We start from the raw sequence: 24,462 nt of genomic DNA, 5'->3' as shown, positions 1-24,462 counted from the left end.
AAAAATCTAGAGGAGTAAGATCTGGTGATCTTTGTGGCCATTCAATGAATCCACGACGTCCAATCCATCTTCTCGGATACAAATTATTTAAAAAATTTCGAACGCCAGCATCGTAATGAGGCGGAGCTCCATCTTGCTGGAAAATAATATCTTGGGTGAATTCGCCTGGATTGTTTCTAAGCACATCATGCAGGAATTATTTGTGTTTCCAATAGATTAAGATAGCTTTTCCCCGTGTAATTGCCTTCGATAAAAAAGAGGCCTATAATGTGATCCCTTAGTATACCTGCCCAAACATTTAATTTAGTGGGAAATTGAGTATGACACGCTCGAAACAATCTTACATTTTGTCGATGTACATGACCATTTAAAAAGAATATAGCTTCATCGGAAAAACAAATATGTCTTAAATAACTTGCATCTTGTTAAATATTACTATCCATAGTTTCACAATATTGCAGTCGTCGATCTGGATAATCCTCTGTCAATTCGTGCACCATTTTCATCTTATAGGGATGAAATTTTTGCTTTTTTAAAATGTTTAAGACAGTCCTGTGACTTACTTCGCATTCGCGAGCAACATTTCTAGTTAAACTGGATGGATTTACTACAAATTGAGACAAAATATCTACTTGCTTTTCCTCAGAAATCTTTTTTCTACCATCCCATTTCTTGTTTTCGACAGAACCAGTTTCACAAAATTTGGTGACAAATACTATAATACAAACAAGTCTATAGTAATACAAACAAGTCTATAGTAATGTCGATCAATTGGACGATTCGGAAAACGTTCATTAAATAATATTCTCACAGCTTCATGGTAGTTACGGCCGGCTTCGCTAAATATTAAAATTGCTTCACATTTGTCTACTAATCTACGAGGTGGTGCCATTTTGATTGTTTTGAATTTTTAATACTAAAAATTTACAGTTTACCACTAAAGCTCGCCAAATCTCAAGTTCTTGTCAATATTCTTTACAATCAACAGTGCTAATTGCTTGGTTGTTATGAAATTTGTCAAAAACTATACACGCCAACTAGATTATTTAAAAAATTGTTCTAAAAGTATTTATTCTGCAAAAAAATAATTCGGTATAAACGTTCAAGAATAAAAATTAAATAAATTTTGTTATACCGAATGTCCCATATTAAAGCAAAACCAATGTACCTACTTTTGTATTGTTGTATCGCAAAGTGTATCTCCAAACAATAAATCGTTATTAACAAACAGATCCTTAAAGTTAAAGTAAAGTGTGATAGATTTTAAAATTCTTCTTTTCAAACCCTTTCCAACGAACTATCGCACGACCCCCATTGCCATTTAAAAAATCTGAGGGGGTGAAGGAAGGGTCAAGTGAAGGAGATGAAAGGGGTGACAATTTTTTTTATGTTATAAAATACCTCTATTAAAATAAAAATTGATGGGTCCGAGTGTTTTTCATCTTTGTCTTAAATAACGGAGTTCACTAGGGGGGGGGGGGTAAGACCTAATATCCACACTGTATATAAGGTACAATTACATATTAAAATATACTATCGTTATATATTATTTAGTAAGTTTTCTAGCTTCAGGAACTGGATAGCTGTGATGACTTGGTTCTGGTTCGATAATATATCTGTGATGTCGCCCTTCATGCCCAGTTCTTGCCGTCGTTTATTGTAATGAGGGCAGTCCACAAGGATGTGTAGAACGCTTAGTTGAGATTGGCAATAGTGACAGATTGGCTTAGGTGTAGAATTCATTAGGTGACCATGTGTAAATCTGGTGTGACCGTTACGCAATCTTCTAGCAACAACCATCTCATTTCTAGTTATACCAGGGATAACGAACCGTTCAATCGTCTGATCTATTTGGTGTTATTATTAATTATTTATTTTAATCCTGTTATAAGGTCCATTTTAATCTTGTTTGGATTACTATTATTTTAATTACTTACATCTTTACTAAATTAGATAAAACAAATAATGTAGTATATAGCATTAGTTGTACTCAGTGTGAAGCTATGTATGTTGGTGAGACCGAGAGAAATCTATCAAATCATATTATTTCCCACAAGAGTGATTGTAGAATAAAAAAAAACCATCTTATGCTTTGGCAGAGCATGTAATCGACAAAGACCATATTACGGATTTTGATAACATTAAAATTGTGTGTAATGAGAGTAATAAATTTAAAAGAACCTTTTTAGAAATGAGTTGTATTAGCAAGAGTGATAATAATTTAAACAAAAGATCAGAAATTCAAAATCTAAGCACATTTTTAATTTAATTTTTCATATACTTGTTACATTTTTTCAGGTATCTGAATAATAAATAAATCTTCTTTTTTATTATTAAATAAAAACGAATATTTAACAAAATTTTAATTTTGGCAATATAATTGTCAAAAATAAATTAAAATACAAACTGTGAGTTGGCATTAATGATTTGAGGGTTATTTGTAATGTTATTGGTTGGTATTCTAATTTATTTATACTTTATCAAAATTAAATTGTTTTTAGAAAACGTATTTTTTACAATAGTGTTTCTAACTATGTATAGCAGCATAATTTTATTAACTAACCTAATTTAATTTGGTGACTTACCATTTTTTTGCAATTATTATTTCCACATTATAAGATATTTTGTTGTATTATTTTACTATTTACTTAAAAGTGTTTATATGAGGGCATTTTTAAGAAATTAGCATAATAATAAGTTTAAAAAGTTTTTATTTTGCAATGTGTTTGGTTATTTTAATAATTATGATATTATAAATCTATTTGAGTACGCCATCTTTATAGGCAACCAAATATACACTGAAGTAAATTTGGTTGTAGGAACTTGTGTGAATAATTATGGATTTAAAATAGTGTTATTTATTAATTTAAGATGTTTTAATTTATATATAAGTTTACATTATGATCTGAAAAGCCTAAATTTCCATAAAATTCTCGATAGACGAGTAAAGAATTATCTAGAACTCTAAAATAAGATGTCAATAGAAAGAATTTAACCTTTTTTCGTAGTAGAATGTTCGCGAACATTGTAGTGTCTATGATATAGAAGGATTCGAATATATTTTCTTTCAAGAATATTCGTGAACATTGAAATGATATAAATACGATGTGATTTGGATTCAAAATGGTCGGTCAGTATGGTCAGTATTAGGGTATTAGTACAGTATTCAATAGTCGTCAATGCAGTATTCAAGATAGTCAGTAATCAGTGATTCAGTAGTTGGAAAGTATATTAGATGAAGATAAAAAAATAGTATTAAGAGAGTATTAGTTGGAGAGTAAAAATTATATTATGTATATTGTGATTGGAGATTGGAAGAGAAAAAAAAGATTATTAGAAAGAAGAATAAACAAAAAAGCAATAAAAAAGAAAGAAGATTTTACCGATTTATAAATGCTATTAAGAAGAAAAATATTTTAAAATGCTGGAAGCTGATAATTAAAACATTGTGGTGTATTTGGCAATGCAAGTTCACAAAAAGAAGGATAACCGAGGCTGTCAACGAAGACATTGAGTGATGATTAAAATCTTTATTTTGGAAAACAGTTTCATTTAGGCATTCAATGACAGAAAGGTACCAAATTTTGTTAATATAATTTAATTAGTGTCATAACAATTTCAATTTAAAGATAGTTTGTTTTAAATTTACATTGTCTATATTAGATATATATGTGTGTTTCATAATAATTATAATAAAGATAATTTCAAAAAGTGCTTACAAACTAATTCTTTGAGAACCGCGATAAAAACCCTATATATATATATATATATATATATATATATATATATATATATATATATATATATATATATATATACAGGGTGGTCCTTAAGTAATTGTACATATGAAAACCGTAGATTCTGCACTTTAAAGTATTACGATTTAAGCCAACTTGCTTTAATAAAATGTTGATATTAAGAAAGATACACGGTGTTAAAGTGGAAATTTAAAATTTTATTTTTCCCTATAACTTTTACGTTTGTAAATTTTTTGGACAAAAATTTACAGTTGGGTGCTTTTGAGTAGGATAAATTATAATTTTATACTTACATTAATGCAATTAATAGGGGGCGGCACATATGCCACATGTGTGGCACAAATTAGCGCTTAACTTTTTTGCTTTTTAAGTTAGCTCTATTTGTGTTAAAAAATAATAAAGATGCATTATTTTTACAAAAAAAAGGTATACTTGATAGTAACCTGAAAATTCAACCGTTTTCGAGATAAATGCATTTTATAAGTCAGCTGCACAATAATTCTTAGGTTGATATTTGTGCGGTAAAGCACTGAATACCTGTCGATAAGCATAATTCATAGTTTTTTCTTATTAAAACAACTTAAAGATAATAATGTAACATCACAAAATGCTTTGTTATATGTCCAATGTCTTATTGGAGAAAAGATATTTCATCTCCTTCTTTAGGTGCCGTGTCCGTATTCAGAAGTTGGCCGTCATCATGTTTACAATTTTCCTTTGCTATCGCTTCTTAAGTTTCTATAATGGCGTTGTATTACTTTTCTCTATTGTAAAATGCTAAAAACCCAAAATATGTGGTTTAGCAACATACTTAAATACAACTTTTCTGAACGTTGGATTGGTCGTGGTAGTCATATTCCTTGGCAATGTGGCGAGATATTGATATAATTATTTAATTCATAAAAAATTTGGAAAGAATACTTATTGATCATTACGTAAATTGTTTACTTATTTTTATTAGGACAAATAGAAACTAGAGCCCAGGTATTTAATAACACATATGTGTCCTGTTTCATAATACTTTTGCTACAAATCTAACCTGAAAGACTCGGCATTTTTACAAAAACATCATACGTTATATACGTTATAAATATATATCATACGTTATAAATATAGTAAACACACAGGCAATTTAGTTCAGTATAATATTAGTTCATTAGTAAATCATAATAGGCCATTTGTTCGAGATGTAATTATAGTTACTCATAAGCTGTAACGTAATCGTATGAATAAGTAATGTCATCGATATATTCATCCATTATACATTATGGCCATTACGTAGCCCCGAATTAAATCCGCTTAATTTTGGTGTATGGGGCGCATTAAAACAACGTGTCTATAAGAATCCCATAAACATTCGCAACCAACTATGGGAAGAAATAAATACTGCAGCAGTTTCTTTAGAAGCAATGATGCTATTTAATATGAGACGATCTTTTATGGAATATATTGACAAATGAATTAAAGAAAATGGTGGACATATCGAACACTCACTTTGACAAAAAGTTATGTTATTTAGTTTAACTATTTCTTAATTTGGTTTGTAAACAAAATGTTTTGATTATGACTTTAATTTAACATAAAACGTAAAATGTTTTATGTAAAATCCTATTATTCTGTTAGTTTGTCAAATCCTATTATTAATTATCCTGCTGATATATTTATTTTATTTAATATTTCGTTCACTATTAACTTTAGTTAAAGGTATTTTATACCAAAATTCAGAAGTATTAATGTTTTTGTCTATTTTTTCTTCGTTGCCTGGAGTAATTGCCTTAGATCAGAACTATGCAGCTCATTTTTAAAATGCGATTATCTCGAAAACTCTTTAGTTTTGAAGTTATTAACAAGTATACCTTTTTTTGTTAAAATAATGAATCTTTAACATTTTTTATCCCAAATACAGGTAACTTAAAGAGCAAAAAAGTTAAGTGCAAATTTATACCGCATATGTGGCATAAGTGGCGCCCTCTATCAGTTACATTAAAGTATGCATCAAATTTTAATTTCTCACATTTAAAAGTACCCAGTTGTAAATTTCTATACATAAATGTTTACAAACATGAAAGTTATAGCGAAAAATAAAATTTTAATTTTGCAATTTAACACCCTGTATCTTTCTTAATATCAACATTTTATTAAAGCAATTTGCCTTAAATCGTAATATTTTAAAGTGTAGAATCTACTGTTTCTTTTTGTACAATTACTTAAGGACCACCCTGTATATATATATATATATATATATATATATATATATATATATATATATATATGTATGTGTATATATATATATATATATATATATATATATATATATATATATATTTTAAATTATTTTTCGACCGTACTGTTTTAAATATTGACTTATAGTATCAGCAATCGGTCAGGAAATAAAACTCTATTTGTTCAGTCTCAATATTCTTATAGTTGTAAGTATTAAAATATTCACTTTGTTTACATATAATAATCAGTTATTCTAATAAATTTACAGTTATTTAAAAACATGATTAATTGTTTTATACTTCATATTTTTAACATCATTGACTGCTACATGTCTTTGTAAGGTAACAGACATTTTTTAAATTCTCTATGGATGTTTGGTTTCATATTGTCTTTTTAGATGAACTGATGATGCTTTCTGAGCAGAAAGCGAAACGTCTTCAATAAATAGATGAAGTAGCCACCTTCTTTGTCTTTTATTTCTCCACTTTGACCTAAAAACCCACCACTCTTCGAGTGTACCTTAGTTTATTTTGGATTGACGGTCGTACTCCTTTTCTCGATATATATATATATATATATATATATATATATATATATATATATATATATATATATATATATACAAACCATTGTATTGAGAGCTTACAAAACAAAATACAATAAAAACCGTTGTCTAGTTCGTCTTTGTAATACCGGCGAAATTAGTAAATCAAAACACAACCTACAAAGATGTTCACTTTTTGCACTAATCCAAATAATGCGTCGCAAACAAAAGTCGCCTAGTTGTTCATTTATTTAGTTCCATACACAACCAACCCTTTTTTTCTCAAAGTGATTCAATTTGCTTTCAGATTAAATACCGGCTGGAGCGTCAAGACCGCAGTTCTCGGATATAGCCACAAAGTTCCTCAAGTTTCCCCTTTGGCTGCAGAAGAACAAGAGGCCATTGTTCAAGTTATACAAAGAGCGGAACAGTTGGATATTTCGGAACAACACAGGGTAAGATAATTACTTAAGGGCTTTTCTTAGATTACCTGATATCAATACTAGAGTTGTGTAGGCTGCGAAATGACAGATAACTTTGTAACGAATATTTCCATAAGGTAATTAAGAGGGTATTATTCGGACGAACCGTTTAGCTCTTTATACAGAGTGATTCGTTTCCTCATATTTTATTTCCTTATTAACCGGGAAATATTAGTTTTTTGTAAAATCACATTTATATATATATATATATATATTTATATATATATATATATATATATATATATATATATATATATATATATATATATATATATATATATATATATATATATTATTGTGATATTTAAAGTCTTGGTGCGCCAAGCAATAATTAGCTAATTAATTTTTTTATTAATTAAATTATTTAAATGATAGGATTATGACTCTATCACAATTTTTAATTCTTTTATCTCAGGGTTAAATTCGTGCTTCAATATCTATGCTATTACCTATGTGAAAGGTAAGGTCCAAAGAATACCGGAATAATAAAAAACACATATGATCTAACACTATATATTGAAATAAAATAATGAAATAATTCACACTCAAAAGTTTTCAATAAACAAATCTCATATAATGATTCTCAAAATTTTGTTCTACGTACGTGAACAATCAAAATTAATGGTACAAACAATATTAATTGAAATCTCAAAATCCCAAACTATTCTAACTCTCCTAATCAAAATATTTATATCCTTTCTAAATTAAATGTAAAGATTGTGTTATCAATAAAAGAAAAAACTGCAAAAAACAAAAATATCTCTCTCTGATGATGAGTGGTCCAAATCCTTGTTCCTTGTAGACTATATTATCTCCTCTCAACCGCTCCCTATGTAATCAGCAATCTTACAACAGATTGTTGCAAATATATCGTCCTTAATGATCTCCTTCAAAAGCACAAACCATTCAAATTATGATAGCCTTTCTCCTCTCGATAAACTGAATCTCTCGTTGGCCCGAGTGAAAAATGACTCTTGGAATATCTTCTCTTTACGATAAACTGAATCTCTCGTTGGCCTGAACAGTGACTCTTGGAATATAAGTAGAAAATATGACTTACAATATTATGCTGCTTCAACTTCTGTCAGATACACTAACTCCACAAAAACTCACTAACATTCAACACTACTGCTTGCTACTTCTCGGGAACCGCCAGAGAACAATCACTGTTTGTCTTACAGACTTGGAAAACCAACTGATTATCTTTTCTCTCTCCTAAATCTAGCTAAACTTTCATTCCTACATACCTATCCCACCTTTTTCAATCTCCGCCAATCAAAACTCGTCACAATTCCCCCATTTTTTCATTTCGATAACAAACAAATTTTTACCTATAATTATAAAATTTCCTAAAACTGATTTACAAATAATATTTTTCTATAATTCTTAAAAACTAACAAAAACCTCTTTCTAAAATCTCTTCTATTTGTCTCTAATCACTGCATTAATGTATTTGGAAAACCGGTTCAATTGTCTTTGGATTTCACTTAAAATTATGCGGGTCACTCAAGTATAACAAAGAAATAATTTATGCATAGCTTACATTTTGTTTAGTACAGGTACTCCAAGAATTTAATAACTTTCCTTCTTCGAAATGTTTGTTGGTTATTATCCTGCTTATCTGAATTATTTTAATGTTTTTGAACTTTGAAATATTTTAATCAACCCAATATTTTTCTCGATTTTACATATCATAACAATATATATATGTATAACATGCGTAATTATATATTTTACAAACTATCTCCGACAGTCAGCTAACTTTCTCCTTCTTCTATAAATATTTCCCAAGTTATGGTGCAATAAATCCGACTAACTCGAAACACTTCCCCCGTCGTATCTCCTTTTATATTATATTATATGAAAACTGATGACCAAGATAAAAAATTTTAGTACTTTTTTTTAGTAGAACCGGTTTTTCCAAAAACCGGTTTTCGGTTTTTTTAATCCAATAGTTACAAAGTTACATTTACAATGCACTTTAGTTTGCGATACTTCATTCGACTTGATATCAATATGATCAAAATGGATTTAGTATTATGTTGGCCAGTATTTTTCATGAAGCCTAATGAGAAAAACTCGTTCATATATATGTTGGTCGGTTAAGCGGCTTCTCTCATCTGACACAATATCATTCAATGATGACACCAGTCTCTTTGATGCCACCGAACTTCCGACCAACGACATGTATTTTTTTAGCTATAAAAGCCAAGCCTGGCATACAGGTTCTGTTCTGATCCTAGAATGAAAACGGATCACTTGGCAGCAAAGGCCGCTGCAGATATAGAGTCAGTTCATTTGAAAAAGAACTTTGAATCCGTGTTTCCTGAGAACTTGAACTGAAATCACTGTTCACCAATTCCAGATCGTGTGAAGACCAAAGAGGGTTTGATTTTAAACTTACTTTGGCTTCTTCATTCTGGAAGGAGCAGGAAGGAGAAAGTTTTCCGATTTCGGTAAGATACGTCCTAACTTCCGAGCCTAAATTGGATGTGACTGTTTCCGCTATATACGGATTCAGATATAGTTTTTTGAACCTCGGGTCCGTGATTGTAGCATGGCAAAGCAGAGGATTTCGTAAAAGCTTAGTGCCCCTCTCTTGAAGGCTAGTTATAAGCTTTTGGGATAACTTTTGAACTGTACTAAGGTTTGGCTTGAGGTTTTTTAAAAATCTTTCGATAATAGACACAAGGGGGATAACAAGGCTAGCAGTAATGTACTGGGAACCAGATCTCCTTTGTGGCCTCATCGAAAGGCGATAAAATGCTTACAATTTCAGTGATTAGTTTTATATCTGAACCAGAAATCATCCTTGGTGCTTTTTTAATCGAGGGATCTGCCAATATTGCAGCTATATATGGAGACATTAGTGTGAATCTTTTAAGCATATGATAGACAGAATTCCATCTGGTTGTAGTCAGATGCAGAGAGCAGTAAACCAAAATTATTATACTACTGCTCCACAGAGAGCGCTAAAATAATTCAGGTTCTATTGTCAATGAATTTAATGAGAGTCGAATATAATATGCAATTATTGTATTCAATTAATGATGCAAATTTAATTTACCATTTAAAAATATAATCCTCTAAAATACCCACCAATTTTCCTCTCCTCCCAAACCCAAAAAATTACCAACCCCAACCATTTCAACTTATAATAAATTTCCCAGACTCTTTCAAATGGGATTTAAAAAAAAATAATATCAACATAAATATTTTACTTAAAAATAAATTGAATAATGCAATTCATCTTTTATTTTTATTACCATAAAAAAAAATTATACTTTTAACACGTTTGTATATTTGTATAATAGGTACATTTTAACTCATTTAATACTTCCTGTATGAGTGTATCGTTTTGAAAACGTAGAGAAATCCTTGGGATCCAAAATAATACCTAACCTAATCCTAATCACCGTAAAAACCTAATAACCGATTTTTACTTTAAAAATAAAAAACCGGTTATAACCGGGACAAAAAAACAACCGATAAAACCGGTTATTGCGAAGTAAAAAAACCGGTTTTCGGTTAAAACCGGTAGGTTTTTCCCATCCCTACTGTAGACACATTGGATGAATTGTCTGCTAATTACAGCGTATCAAGAAATAGTCGTCGTTGGACTTTGAGACAATTTTTTTTTGTTTTTGAATACAGCTGGAGTGAATGCTCCAGTTATATATAAAATAAATACAAAAATTTTTAATTTAAAAAGACGAATTTTTTTGAAAGAACTGGGTATGCAGCTGATTACTGAGTTTCGAAACCAACGAAGACAAAACCCTTCCTTGCGTCGACTACTACGTGCTAATCAGCAAACAGGGGCACATCAATTGGGACCTAAGCGACAAAGGACAAGCAGTAGATGTTCTGTTTGTCCAAGAAATAAAGATAGCAAGACTTTTTACATATGCATGCGATGTGATACTCCAATTTGTTTGGTATAAGCAATAATGACGTGTTCAAATTGTGAAAAATTTGAGAACTCATAACTTTTTTATTTTTCAATGTATTTTGGCAAACATTTTTTCCTCTAATTTGTAAAATCTTATGCTATCAGTTTATTTAGAGTTGTGCGATTAATATAATGTTTCATAATAGGTATCTGAGTGTATTATTGTTCACTCGTGTTTTTTGCCTAGCATAATTGCAATAGGTTGGATAAATAATGTTTACCATTTAAATATAAGACTTTTACAGTATCATATTTAATTTATTTAAATCATAAATAAGTCAAAAACCAAAATTAACCATTTTAAATAATTAAATTTTAAACAATTTAACTTCTTGTGTTAGTTTAGTTTGAGGTATGATATACCCCGGAACACTACTCGTGCTAATTATTTATGCACACTAACACCAGTGTTAAAATAAGAATCGGCTATAAGGGCTATTGTTATATTTCCTCTATACCGGTGGGCACATGTCTTAATTTCACAACATTTTTACCGGTGGACTCTATTAAAATACATGTTTTGTTTGAGTCGCCGCGCCGTGCTGTAAATTTCAATATTTCGATGTATTTCTCTCGGTCTTGTGGGATTATTCTTGTTCAAATAAAAAATATATAACCATCTTGTCCATCAAAAACAAGATAATATTTTTCAAATAACAAAAGAGCTATATTACTGACATTGCATTAAATCATTCGTAATAATCCAAAAATGATCCATCAAACGATACGGCAATCTCTGTATCAATCGCACAACAATAAATTTTTTCCATTTATTTGTAGATGGATTTATTTTACATTAATGATATTTATATAACGCAAATAAAAAGATCACACAAAAGCGTACAGTTTTTATAGCGAAGTTTAATATAAAACTAATAGATAATGTACTAGTCTAAGTATATACACTAAAAAGAGAAAATGGAAATATTCTGCCAATCAATCACATGGAAACAATGTTATCAAGGCAAAATAACAATAGATTTTTTTCAAATAATAACTACTGATTTTTAACATTATAAATGGACCTGATTTCATAACAATGTGTTTATAATGGTTCCATTTTTAATATGGACAGTACAGTACAGTAAATATCGTTTATGACTATTTCTGTCACAAGGAACCAGTGTTTTGAGGCACAATAACAGATTTCTGTATAAAATCTAAGTGTTTCATTTTTTAGCAACCAATTACACTTAAAATAATGATAGAACTGTATAAAATATAGAGAATTATTAACACAAAATATAATTTTATTAAATTTGCACAAAACCAGTCTCTCATAGTAACCTCTATGAGATGTTTTTGTATATTCACAGGAGTAAAAGGGTAAATCTTTTAGCAACAGCTGCTATCGCTTTGTTGAATTAAATGACCAAATATATGGCTTAGGAGGACAAATTCCTTAACCTTCTCGTGCTTCAATCGGTATCAATAGAGTGTTATTTATACCGATTCAAGCATCCCTGCTTCATCAGACACTCGGGCTGATACAAATTCTAACATAGTCATAACACTCTATTGATACCGATTCGAGCACGGGAAGTTTAACGAATTTGTCCTCATAGGCCATATATTTGGTCAGTTAATTCAACAAAACGATAGCAGCTATTGCTAAAAGATTTAATCTTTTACACATTTCGTATAGCTCATATGACAAAAAACTATATTATTAAATCGTTTTCGTTCATGGCCACCAAAGCAGGTGACACCTCTGTACGCTAACCACTGCAGTGGTCAAGTTTTAGGAGATATTCGTTGGATACTTTCCGAGTTTGAATTTGTATCAGCCCGAGTCTGATGAAGCAGGGATGCTGAAATGGGTCATAACACTCTATTGATACCGATTCTAGCACGGGAAGTTTAACGAATTTGTCACATGTGATGAAGACAGAACAAATTACATCTTGATTGAAAAAATCCTTACGACAAGTCTTTAAACATTTTATTATAATTTTAAAAGATCCAATTTTATTCTGTTAGTGTATAATATGAACTCCAAGAAAGTTTTCCTTTGTTACTTTTCCTTGTACATTAGTATTCTCATTTTGTTTAAAAGTGTTTTTGTTTTAAATCCAATTATAATCTTGAACAACCCTCCCAATAATTATGACTTTGAGAAATAAAGTAAATATGTAGATCTTAACACGTAATAGAGACCAAAGAACTCAATCTAGAGAATACCCTGTCAATGCAACAATTTTTGCAGATATGCAAACATGCCTGGGATAATGAGCATAAAGTATAATGGAAAGATGCATTTCTAATTACAAAATAAACACACATGAAAAAGAAATGGCATTGAACAATAAAGTAAATACATAGACCTTAACACGTAAGTGAGGCCAAAGAACTTAATCTATATAATACCCTGTGAATGCAACAATTTTTATGTGGGAAAAACTGCAAGGCCACTAAGTGTCAGGATAAACAAGCATCAAGCATTAAACATACATCAGAAGTCGCACTTGTGTTTGGTAGTGGGAAGATCATATGGGCAATAAATCCCGCCCATTAAAAAGAGATGCCAGGACTGTTTTGCATCACTTTTCTCTATCGCACTGGGGAAACGAATTTTTTCAGTCAATATCCCAACCAACATACACACACACACAACCTCATTAAATTTAAATTTTTTTTTTAATTATTGAAAACTATTTCCGGAACTTAATACAAGTCGAAACGTAAAACAATTAATTATGAAAATAAATTAATTGAGGCTTATTCCTATATTTTTTGACCAATATAGTAAAATCATATTCTACATTTGATTTTATACCTAAAAGAATATTTGGTTTACATTTTGTGAATTTAAATTATTTATTTGCATATTATAAAATATGTGTACTAGAGATGATTCAAAATAAAAAACATGCCAATTATTGAAATAATAGAAGCGAAATAAAGGATTATCTAACTACATATTAAAATCTAACAAATTTGAAATGTTGGAATACAGCTTGTTAGAGCTTTGAATGCTTTTATAAAATTGATACAAGTGATTTTTAATTGTAAACATATATTTCTATTTTAATTTAAATATTTGGTTTCACATTGCTCCAATGTCATTTGTTAGTTATGTGTTCTACTTATTTATTTTTAAAGTCAAACATAATAGGGCGTTTAATAAGTTTTGCGCTTCGAGAAGAGAGGACGTTGCTACTGACCTATTTTTTTTTGTATTATTTTGGTACACTCTTTATATAAACCCATGTGAAATTTCACCTCAATTTGTTAATTCATTCTTTGTTTAGAAGTCATTTATCGACGTATCGTCGCGTCACAGTATTTTTTTACAATGGAAAAAATCCATTATCATGCAATGATTAAATTTAAATTTTTGAAAGGTTTAAAAGCAAAGGAAATTTATGAACGAATCTTAAAAATCTATAAGGACTCTTCAACTACAATTATTACAATAGAAAGATGGATTTCTGAATTTAAACGTGATCGTACAAGCCTTAAAGATGATCCACGTCAAGGAACTGGACGCTGTGAAAACAGCAACTACACCCGAAATCGTACAAGAAATACAGAGTGTCGTATTAGAAAATCGTCGGGTGATTGAAATAGATTTAGTAGAAGCCTTGGGCATATATCTTCTTGGGTAGTGTAATTAATATTAAGACTAAAGTATTAGATTTTAAAAAGCTAAACATTTCATCACCAGTTCTCCATTTTCGTTTTTAACATTCTCGTTATGCTTTTACTTAATTCTGGGTATTATTGGGGTGATACGTGGTATCAACTCTCACCAAGAAGATTGTATACATGGCGAGCACCAGCAGATCGTCCAGGTCTTATGATACGAAATCAAATTGATTACATCTTGATAAACAAAAGCTTCCGCAACTATATAAAAAGAGTGGCCGCTTACCCTGGTGCGGACATTTCGTCTGACCACAACTCCTTAATCGCGAATGTAAGGCTTCGATTGGCAAAGGTTCAAAAGCCATCTAATAAAAAATACATAAACATTAGAGAATTAATGAGAGACGAAAAGCTTAGATCTACATACAGTAAGCACATTAACGAGAACTTAAGAAACATACAAGGAAATTCCATAGAGGAAACCTGTGAGAAAATAAAAATAGCTATCACAAAACGAGTGGATGACGAAAGAGATACTTGATCTAATGGAGCAACGCAGACAGTACAAAATACATCAGAATCAACAGGAAAACAAGAAAATCCAACGTACGATAAGAGCAAGAATTAAAAACGCAAAGAAAAGCTGGATGAAAGAACGTTGTGAAGAATTGGAATCACTACAAGACAAGGGAGACAGCTTTGAACTACATAAAAAGGTCAAAGAAATTTCGAGTATATACAAGAAACACCATGAGACTCGTCTAAAGAATGATCAAGGAAACTACGTTCATACCCAGAAAGAACTAGCTAAAATCTGGGCAAACTATGCTTCGTCCTTCTATGCGGATAATAGACCGAATCTGCCAACTACTAACTTACCCACGGAAAATTTATCCGGCCCTCCCATTATTCGCGCCGAGGTGGAGTACGCTATAAAAGTACCAAAAACAGGCCTAGGCCCCTGGACCGGATAGAATTACTACGGAAGCCATAAAACTGTAGGAAGATATAACATCGACATGTTGGTAACAATTTTCAATGCCATATATAACACCGGCCACATTCCAACGGATTGGCTTTATTCAACCTTTATAATGATCACTAAATCACAAAGAGCGACAAAATGCAAAGACCACAGACTAATAAGTTTAATGGGCCATTTGCTTAAGGTGTTCCTTCACACAAGAATGTTCAGAAAGCTGGAAGATCTAAGCGGTGAGAAACAATTTGGTTTCAAGAGTGGACTGGGTACACGTGAATCAGCTTTCTGCTTGAATAATGCATGGATCAACGAAAGGATATAATCATAACATTCCTCGATTATAAAAAAGCGTTTGACACCGTAAAACATGACACAATGTTAAAAATGCTACACATTGCTAACATTGACGAGAAAGATAAAAGAGTTATCCAGAATCTATATTGGAATCAAAAAGCACGAGTGAGACTGAACAAATGAAGCAATCAAAGAAGAATTTGAAATTTTTAGAGGGGTGCGACAGGGGTGTACTTTGTCTCCTATGCTCTTTAATCTCTATGTGGAGAACATTTTTGTAGAGGCAGTGGAAGGCTCTGAGTGTGGAATAAAGGTAAATGGGTTCCCGAAAATAACATTCGTTACGCCGACGACACCGCGATAATAACAGACAACGAACATGATATGCAATTGATGTTAAATAAAATAAACACCGTAGGAAAAATATGAATTGAAGATAAATGCTGGAAAAACTAAATGCATGGCAATAGGAAAAAACGCACTTTTAAGAATACAACTGCAAGTAGATAATGCTCCAATCGATCAAGTGAAAACATTTAAATACTTGGGAATGATGATAAATGACCAATGGAATCCTCACCAAGAAATAAAATTCCGTACCGATCAAGCAAGACAAGCTTTAGTCAAATTTAAACCGATACTATGTAACCTCAATCTTTCCTTCAATCTCCGCTACAGGATGGTTAAGTGCTATGTATGGTGTATATTGTTATACGGCATGGAAACATGAATGAAAAGAGTGCCATTCCATTCCATTAATATACGCAATCCCTCAACTAATCATTAAGGGAAAGATTGCAGGCAAGAGAGGAGTAGGTCGCAAACAAATGTCGTGGCTACGGAACATAAAGAACTGGACAGGCATAAATAACACTGGCGATCTTTTGCATGCCGCAAAAGACAGACGTCTGGCCTTAAGATAATTCGCCAACGCACTAATGGTGCACAGCACTATACGAAGAAGAAGGGTATTACTTGGTTGCCTATTCAAGCGTTAAAATGCTCCAGTATTATTACCTTTCTTCTGACTTGATCTACTACTTGTATTAATTTGTCATAAAATGTTTTCCTTGTTGTTTGAGGTTTGTTATTTTGTGGGCTGTATACTCCGCTGATGTTCAGGTCATTGTTCTCCATTATTATCTTTGTTGTTACAATCCATTCTGATGTCGTTATGGTTGTGGTAGATAAGGGCAGGGACATTTGTGAGCCCTTTAGACACTTACATCCATTCTGATAAGTATTAACTCTTTGATGTGATTTTAGTATCTTTTGACCCTGTTTTCTTTTGCTATTCCACTGTAGATTTGTATAATATTCACCTAATTTTGATTGTTCTTTTCTTTTCTTTTTTATTTCCTGTAGAGTGCATATGTCTATTTGTTTCTCTTTTAGTACTTGGGTTATTTCTTGGTCTTTTGTGTTAGGCCATCTGATGTTCCATGTAGTAATTCTGATCTGGGTTTTGGATATTTTTTTCTTGTCTTTATTTCTTGCCGCGGTCATCTTCATATTATCTATCCAATATAGAGGCTTCAGATTATGTCTTTGAAGAATATTCGTTTTTACGATTGGTGAGTTGCTAATCTTACCAATCACAGTCCACATTGTATCCGGGCTTGAGACCGGCTGTGGTAACCGCAGAGCTACTCGATCCACCCCGCAATTACCCCAGGCAGTGTTTACTACATTTTCAGGTACGTGGATTTCTTTATTTTTATATCTCTTGGCCGCCCATAATTAGTAAGTACTGCTGTTCTTACTATTTTCCATGAATTTGTTTTTGTACGTCGAGGTAGGGTATATTTATTATTCTTTTTAGTTTTTCGAATTTATATTTTATCAACTAATATTTTCTATTCAAAACACATTTACTTTTATCTATGCTGTTTCTAATTCAAAAGCTTCCGGTACAATTTCCCCAGAGACAGCATCACATAACAGACAAAACATACAAACTTATCTAACTCCCCTCATTATTTCTTTTTCTTCGGATAATTCATGCCCACAATTTACTGTACTCATTTAATATAGTAGCTTTATATCTTATCTGTTAGTATTATTATGTTATAATTATATACCTATTTATTACAGGTAGGAAAATTGGTAGAAAAATTGGAAAATATGAGAAGAAATGCCATGGGAAAAAATGCTTCACAATGCCTGTTATGCGGTGATGGATTTGGTTTACTTGGTGCACAAAAAATAGTTTGTATGGATTGCAAAAGACTGGCGTGTACAAAATGTTCCATAGATACTCTAGCTGGTAAGGGTCCAAGGTAAGAAGAGATTATTAAATTTTTCTGCTGCTCTGGCTATTCTAACGTAACTTTGCTTTAAAAATGCAATAACATTTTTTGATTATGGCTGTGGTGTTTTTATGTCCATATAATATACAGTACGGGTCGGCAACATTTTTTTATATAAGGGCCACAAATGCTATGGGGATGTTGGTGCGGTTCAGATTTCATCTAATCACTTTTTTACACGTGTCATCAATTGTGTCAATTTTTTTTTTGGATAAAGCTAATTTTTGCAATTTTAATCATATTTATTGTTACTTGCAACTTATTTTAATGGGTTCAAAATAAAGTAAGACTTATAAGGCAATACAATTTTTGAGGTTTTACTTGACTTGAAAGCTTTTTAAATTTTTTGCTTGCATTTTAGATGTAGAAAAAAAATGCGCAGTATCACATATAAATATTCATAAATATGCTTGTTTTTTTATCATTAGTGATTGAAAAGTCTGCTCACATAGATATATACTACCAAACATTGTAATTATCTGCTGAGCAAACTTTTAAATTTCTTAAAGTTAGAACCCAAACTTTTGTAGAAAAGTGTACAAAGTTAGTGCTTTCCTTAAATTCCGTTTTTAGAGTGGTACTGTTTTGCAAATGTACTATGTTTATTTGCAAATTACTTGGTACAACATTAATATAAACCGGAAAAGGGTTTCGGAAAATCTTCATGTTAAGTGTGATCTTTCTAAAATCAGCAAATCGATTTTCACACTTAGTTTGGAGTTGTATCAATACATTTTTCATTTTACTGTTTTTCTATCAAAAAAGTTCTTCAGCTTCTTCAAAAACTTTCTTGCAGTTAGGAGCTTTCTTTCATCAATTCTTCTTAGAGTGACTGTCTGTTCCGAACGTTGGCGATCATTCTGGCTATGATGACTTTGTTGGTTGCTATACGGAATAGCTGTGTTGAGGTCTTTCTATACCATGCTCTCAGGTTAGCAAGCCAGGATATTCTTCTTCGTCCTGGGGCACTTTTTCCTTCAAGGCAAAATGCATTGGAGTAGCTCGTATCTGTCTTGATTTCTCATTATATGTTCCAAGTACTGCTCTTCACGATGATGACCAAATCCGCGGTTTTGTTCATCCTTCGCAGTACTTCTTCATTGGTGACTTCTTCATTGGTGGTCTGTCCATGGTATCTTCAGGATCCTTCTGTATAACCATAGCTCAAAAGCCTGAAGTTTTAATAGAGTTTCCGCCTTCAATGTACACGTTTCTACTCCGTACAAAAGCACTGAGTACACATAACATTTAAGGAGCCTTATTTTTGGTTCTAGGGTGGGGTAATGGCTCTTGAACACAGAGCTCTTGGTCAAGAATGCACTTTTTGCCTTTCAGATACGAAGTTTAATCTCCTGGGTAGTGTCCTACAACTTATTGATTACAGTTCCCAAGTAGTTGTACTGTGAGACACTTTCAAATCTCATTTGGTTCACATACGGATTTGCTCCAGTTATGTTTTCTTTGCTGATGATCATTAGCTTGGTTTTGCTGGCGTTTATATCCAATCCATATGTTCTACTTGTTTCCGTTATCTTGTTCATTAAGTTTTGTAGCCCTTATTTAGTATTGGAAAACACTATTGTATCATCTGCATACCGCAGGTTATTGAGCTCGACTCCATTTATTGAGATGCCTTCATTAATATCCTTTAGAGCCTATTTAAAAATGTGCTCCGAGTACAGATTAAATATCAGTGGTCTCACTCCATTAAGATTTTGACTGATCTGTATATTCTCCATCTATTCGGAGTACCGCTGATTGATTCCAATACAGGTTAGCTATTATTTTTAAGTCTCTTTCGACAATCTCTGTCCTCTTCAGCAATTCCATCATTTGTTCATGCCTGACTCTATCGAAAGCCTTCTTGTAGTCAATCAGGCATGCAAAAACATTACAGCTGACATCTCTACATTTCTGCAACAATACCTGCACGCTAAATAAAGCTTCCCTCGTACCAACGGCGTTCACAAATCCCAACTGATTGGGCGCAATTTGTTCCTCGCATTTCTGGTAGATTCTTTTGTGGATGACTTTTAAAAACAGCTTTAGCAGATGGCTCATTAGGCTTATGGTCCTATAGTCTTTACAAATTTTTGCTCCTTGTTTTTTTGGGCCATGGTACGAACTCCGATTTGAGCCACTCTACTGGTACTTTTCGCTATGTATATTTTGTACTGCTCTGTATATTTCATTAAATATTTCAAGTGTTATTTTTATTTAATCTGTATCTAATAGCTTCAGCAGTTCTGCAAAAATTTCATCAAGACCCGGTGCCTTTCCATCCTTCATTTGCCTGACGGCTGCCGTTATTTCTTCTGGTAGGATTTCGGGACCTGAATTTTCTTCAATGGTGGGCTCTTGTATTGTTCTAAGGTCATGAAAAAGTTTCTCTAAGTATTTTTCCCATACTTTCTTTTTATCTTCTTTGGTTATGGCAAGATTGCCTTCATCATCTGTTATTTTTCCACTGTTGCGTTTTCGGAACATTCCAGCTATTTCCTTCACCTTTCGATAAACATCATATCGACTCTAATAGTCCTCTATTTCTTGACATTGTTCTGTTTTTTGTTTCTCTTTGGCTTCTCTTATTTTTCTTCGGACGATGGTATGTAATCTGTTATATTCTTGGAGATTTTCTTTGTTTTTTTTTCTGATCCATAAGTTCAAGTATTTCATCGGTCATCCACGATTTCCGTTCTGTATCTTTCTTCAGGTGTTGTTCTTTTATTTCTCTCACTGTTTCTTGTATGATGGTCAGACTTTTCTTTATAGTTTCTCCATTTCTGCATTATAGCAACTTTGTATTGAGGTTTTTACTCACCTTCAGTCGAACCTTCTTCATTCTGACTTTGAAATTACCTTCAACTGGTACTTGATCAGAATTTAAGTCTGCCTCCGGGTATGTTTTGACAAATGTACAGCTGTTCCTATACCTTTTATTTACTAGCATGTAATCAATGTGATTTCTTACAATCCTTCCCACAGAATCCTGTGGAGATTTCCAGGTGTACAGTTTCCTTGGGTGTGGCTTAAACCAGGTGTTCATTATTACTAATTGATTTGCTTCCGCAAAAATCTCCAATGTATCTCCCCGATCGTTTCGAATCGAATATATGTGTAACCTTATTCTGTCTTGTATTTCGGTACTTATCTTTTTATCATTTCAGTGTTTTCCTCTTCTATCTACATCAATAATCTTACCAGATTCACAAATACTTTGTTTTTTGGGTACAGTCTTAATAGTTCTATTGTTAATTGCTAAAGTTGCCATAAAATATGTTTTGCAAACCCTTATATTTGGCCCAGAAATTATAGAGGTAAATGCATTATTCGGTTTTCTTGGATTCGCAATATTACTGTAATTATATTTTGGATTGATTTGTGTCATATTTGATGCTATATATTCTCTTTGCTTTCCAAGATCTCCAAGCCTATAAAATTTAAAAAGAATGTGTTCAAGTTGTTCAGCAGAAATTTTGTCAAAGCATTCAAGTCTGCATTTTTGACCACATGGTGGTAGAGTAAACCTTCGTGGCCTTTCTTTTTTTACTCCTGATATTGTATCATTTTCTTTTTGCTGCATTTAAGTAGAAATATAAGATTCTTCCTTGTTTCTTAAAATTTTTAATTGATTTTTTTGCATTATTCGGGACTTTTCTTCCTTTTTTTTTTAAATTTTTTCAGTTTGAGTTTCAGTCGACATTTTCTTTCTCTTTGATGGATTCTTATCTTGATATACTTCTATTTCTAGAATCGGAAGATTTACGTGGTTCCTGATATATAGGATCACGCACGCTATCATCGGATATGGATAATTTTGTAAGTCCTCATCGAAAAAATCTAAAACAAAAATGTTTCAATTATTAAATATAATTTAATTCAAATTTCTCGAGAAGAGTGTTGTCACAGTGTTACCTTATTCTTAACAAAATCTATGACAGCTAAAAGTCACATTTAAATATAAAACTTTTTTCACAATCAATACTACTAAATATTCAACTTAGTAAACCGATATTAAACAGTTTTATAACGACTTATAACACTATTCCAGAAAGAGCATAGTTCCTTGAAATGTTTTAAAACGAAATATAATGTTATTTCTCACCAGCGGCGATAATACCACATGAACATTCGGTAATAGACTGAATTGTAACACTGCTGTTCACAGGTGTCTGTCAAAACTGCTGACGTTACCATGTTGCATGTCGCAATGTCGCATACAAATATTGAACTAAAGTTATAATCATTTTTCTCAGAAAAGTAGACCACTTTTTCGGTTGATTACTGCATACATCTCGAAAACAGAGAATTTGGAGTTGTAACACTCTTCTTCAGCATGGTCGATATGCTCATTCTACTTTTATACATCGCATCCTCTGTATTTTGTACCATTCTAGTTGGTCTTTAATCCCCAAATACATACTGAATATTTTTATCGTGTATTTCGTGTTTGTATCCATATTTTGTTTATGTTGTGGATGTGCACGGTCGGTATTCAAATCGAGTATTTTTTTTTAATATTTCGCCGGTAAAAACGTCGAATGGTTTTACTGATAATTGGCCGAAGGGTATTTTAAAAATTCGTAGCCAAAATCGCATTTTGACAACGTAATGCCTGAATTGTTTAACACCGTAATTTAATCTGCTTCGGTTGGCCCTTTATTGGTGCCTACAGAGCAGTGGAAATTAGAACGTGAGGCTCTATCGCTTTATAGCCCACACCATTTGACTGAACTATGCAATTAATTACCGCTATTGAAAGGGACTACGTTTGCGTAGAACAATGGTGCAAATGTATTTTTCAAAACAAACAATAAGTAAAATAGTAAAAAAATCATAAAAAAATTCAATTTATTTTGATAAATTAAATTTTTACCTAAACCTAGGTAAACCTTATCTAAACCTAGGTCAGTATTTAACTGATCTGGATTATTTTTACTTTTTTTTTTATTGAAAATGATAGTCCAGGAAAATAAGATTTTTCTCGTGAAACTGATCCCGCCAGACAAACGACAGTTGTTTTGATCTCTATGGACCTCTATAGAATAAGAATCTATAATGTTTCCTACAGTCGATTTTTTGGACTTAATTAATTATTAACAAATTGATTTGTGAAACAGTGAAGCATTTGAGAATTTGAGAATAAGAATTTTATAGTTAGTTATATAAAAACATGTACATATTTTATTTATAAACAGATTTTATGAAAAAATAAATAAGTTATAATATTCAATTATATCTAAAAATAGTATTGGTTAATGTATTACTTTGAAAATAAAAAAATCTCTAATATACTAGGTTGTATTGAATGAAAAACTGAAATTACAAAATCATTTGCAGACAATTTTGAAGTTATACTTCTATACGGGCGTTCGACGTTGGAAATTTGTACGGGAGTGAATCGGCAAAAACATTACATATGTAAGATATAAGTAAGAGAGAGACAGAAGATATATTTTCTCTTTCGAGAATAAAAATGTTCCTTTTGTAAATATATTTAATATTTAATAATATTATTATTATTTTTCCATTATGGTCAGATTTGTCTTGAGCCTCGTTAGGCATGTTAAATTATAAATTAAAACTTGTAAATATTTTAAGAAAGTTCAAATGTGTACTTATATACACAACAAACAATTTAATTTTTTATCTGTCAATGTCAGACAAATTGACATTATTTTATTAATATTATTATCATGGTAAATTAAACATATCTGTAAGTAAGTTATGTACATTGTCATTTTTAAATACTTATGAATATTGCATTTTAATTTGTATTGTATGATTATGTTAAATTATGTTGCAGTGTATTGTATTGTATTTTTATATTAATAACAAAATAAACAATGAATTTTACTGCAGAATTTGTGTAAAAAAATTTTTTTGCATTCAACTCCTTTTCTACATAATGAAAATAAAAATATACATTTTCATCACAATATTAATTCAATCCTTCATTTACTATACTCCTATTACAGGTCAAATGTTGTTTATTTACAGCAAACGATACACCATATACCGATATACCTAATTCTGTTTCTCTTTCTGCTCTCTCTTACCTATAGCACTACATATGTTCTGTACACGGCGAACGCGTGTCTAGAAGTATAATTTCTACCGCCAGTCTCAGTGGACTACCATACAAATTTTTTTTAAAAGTATTGTAATTTTTTATTACTTAATTTTTTTTATCTTATTAGAAAATAATATAGTATACTCAATACTGTTTATTCCTGTTAAAAATATAAAATCTTACACATTCCAAATATATACAGAACCTCAATTAAAATTAAAATTATGTTGTAAGTATTCCTGAATTAAATAAAAGGA

General features: G+C 31.4%; 1 protein-coding gene across 4 annotated transcripts in view; it reads left to right on the top strand.

The window, feature by feature from the left end:
* The window catches only part of Rph (Rabphilin), a 171,508-nt gene that overhangs the window by 80,806 nt on the left and 66,240 nt on the right, over positions 1–24,462 (top strand). For all 4 annotated transcript variants that reach the window (XM_072538252.1, XM_072538251.1, XM_072538250.1 and 1 more), the window contains exons 3-4: positions 6,833–6,980; positions 17,918–18,102. In XM_072538252.1, the coding sequence (XP_072394353.1) occupies positions 6,833–6,980; positions 17,918–18,102 (333 nt within the window). The remainder of the gene's footprint in view (positions 1–6,832; positions 6,981–17,917; positions 18,103–24,462) is intronic.

Source organism: Diabrotica undecimpunctata, chromosome 7 (assembly GCF_040954645.1).
Source record: "Diabrotica undecimpunctata isolate CICGRU chromosome 7, icDiaUnde3, whole genome shotgun sequence".
NCBI classification, from domain to species: domain Eukaryota; kingdom Metazoa; phylum Arthropoda; class Insecta; order Coleoptera; family Chrysomelidae; genus Diabrotica; species Diabrotica undecimpunctata.
Note: the sequence above shows the minus strand (reverse complement) of the source record. Positions and strands in the feature narration are given on the sequence as shown.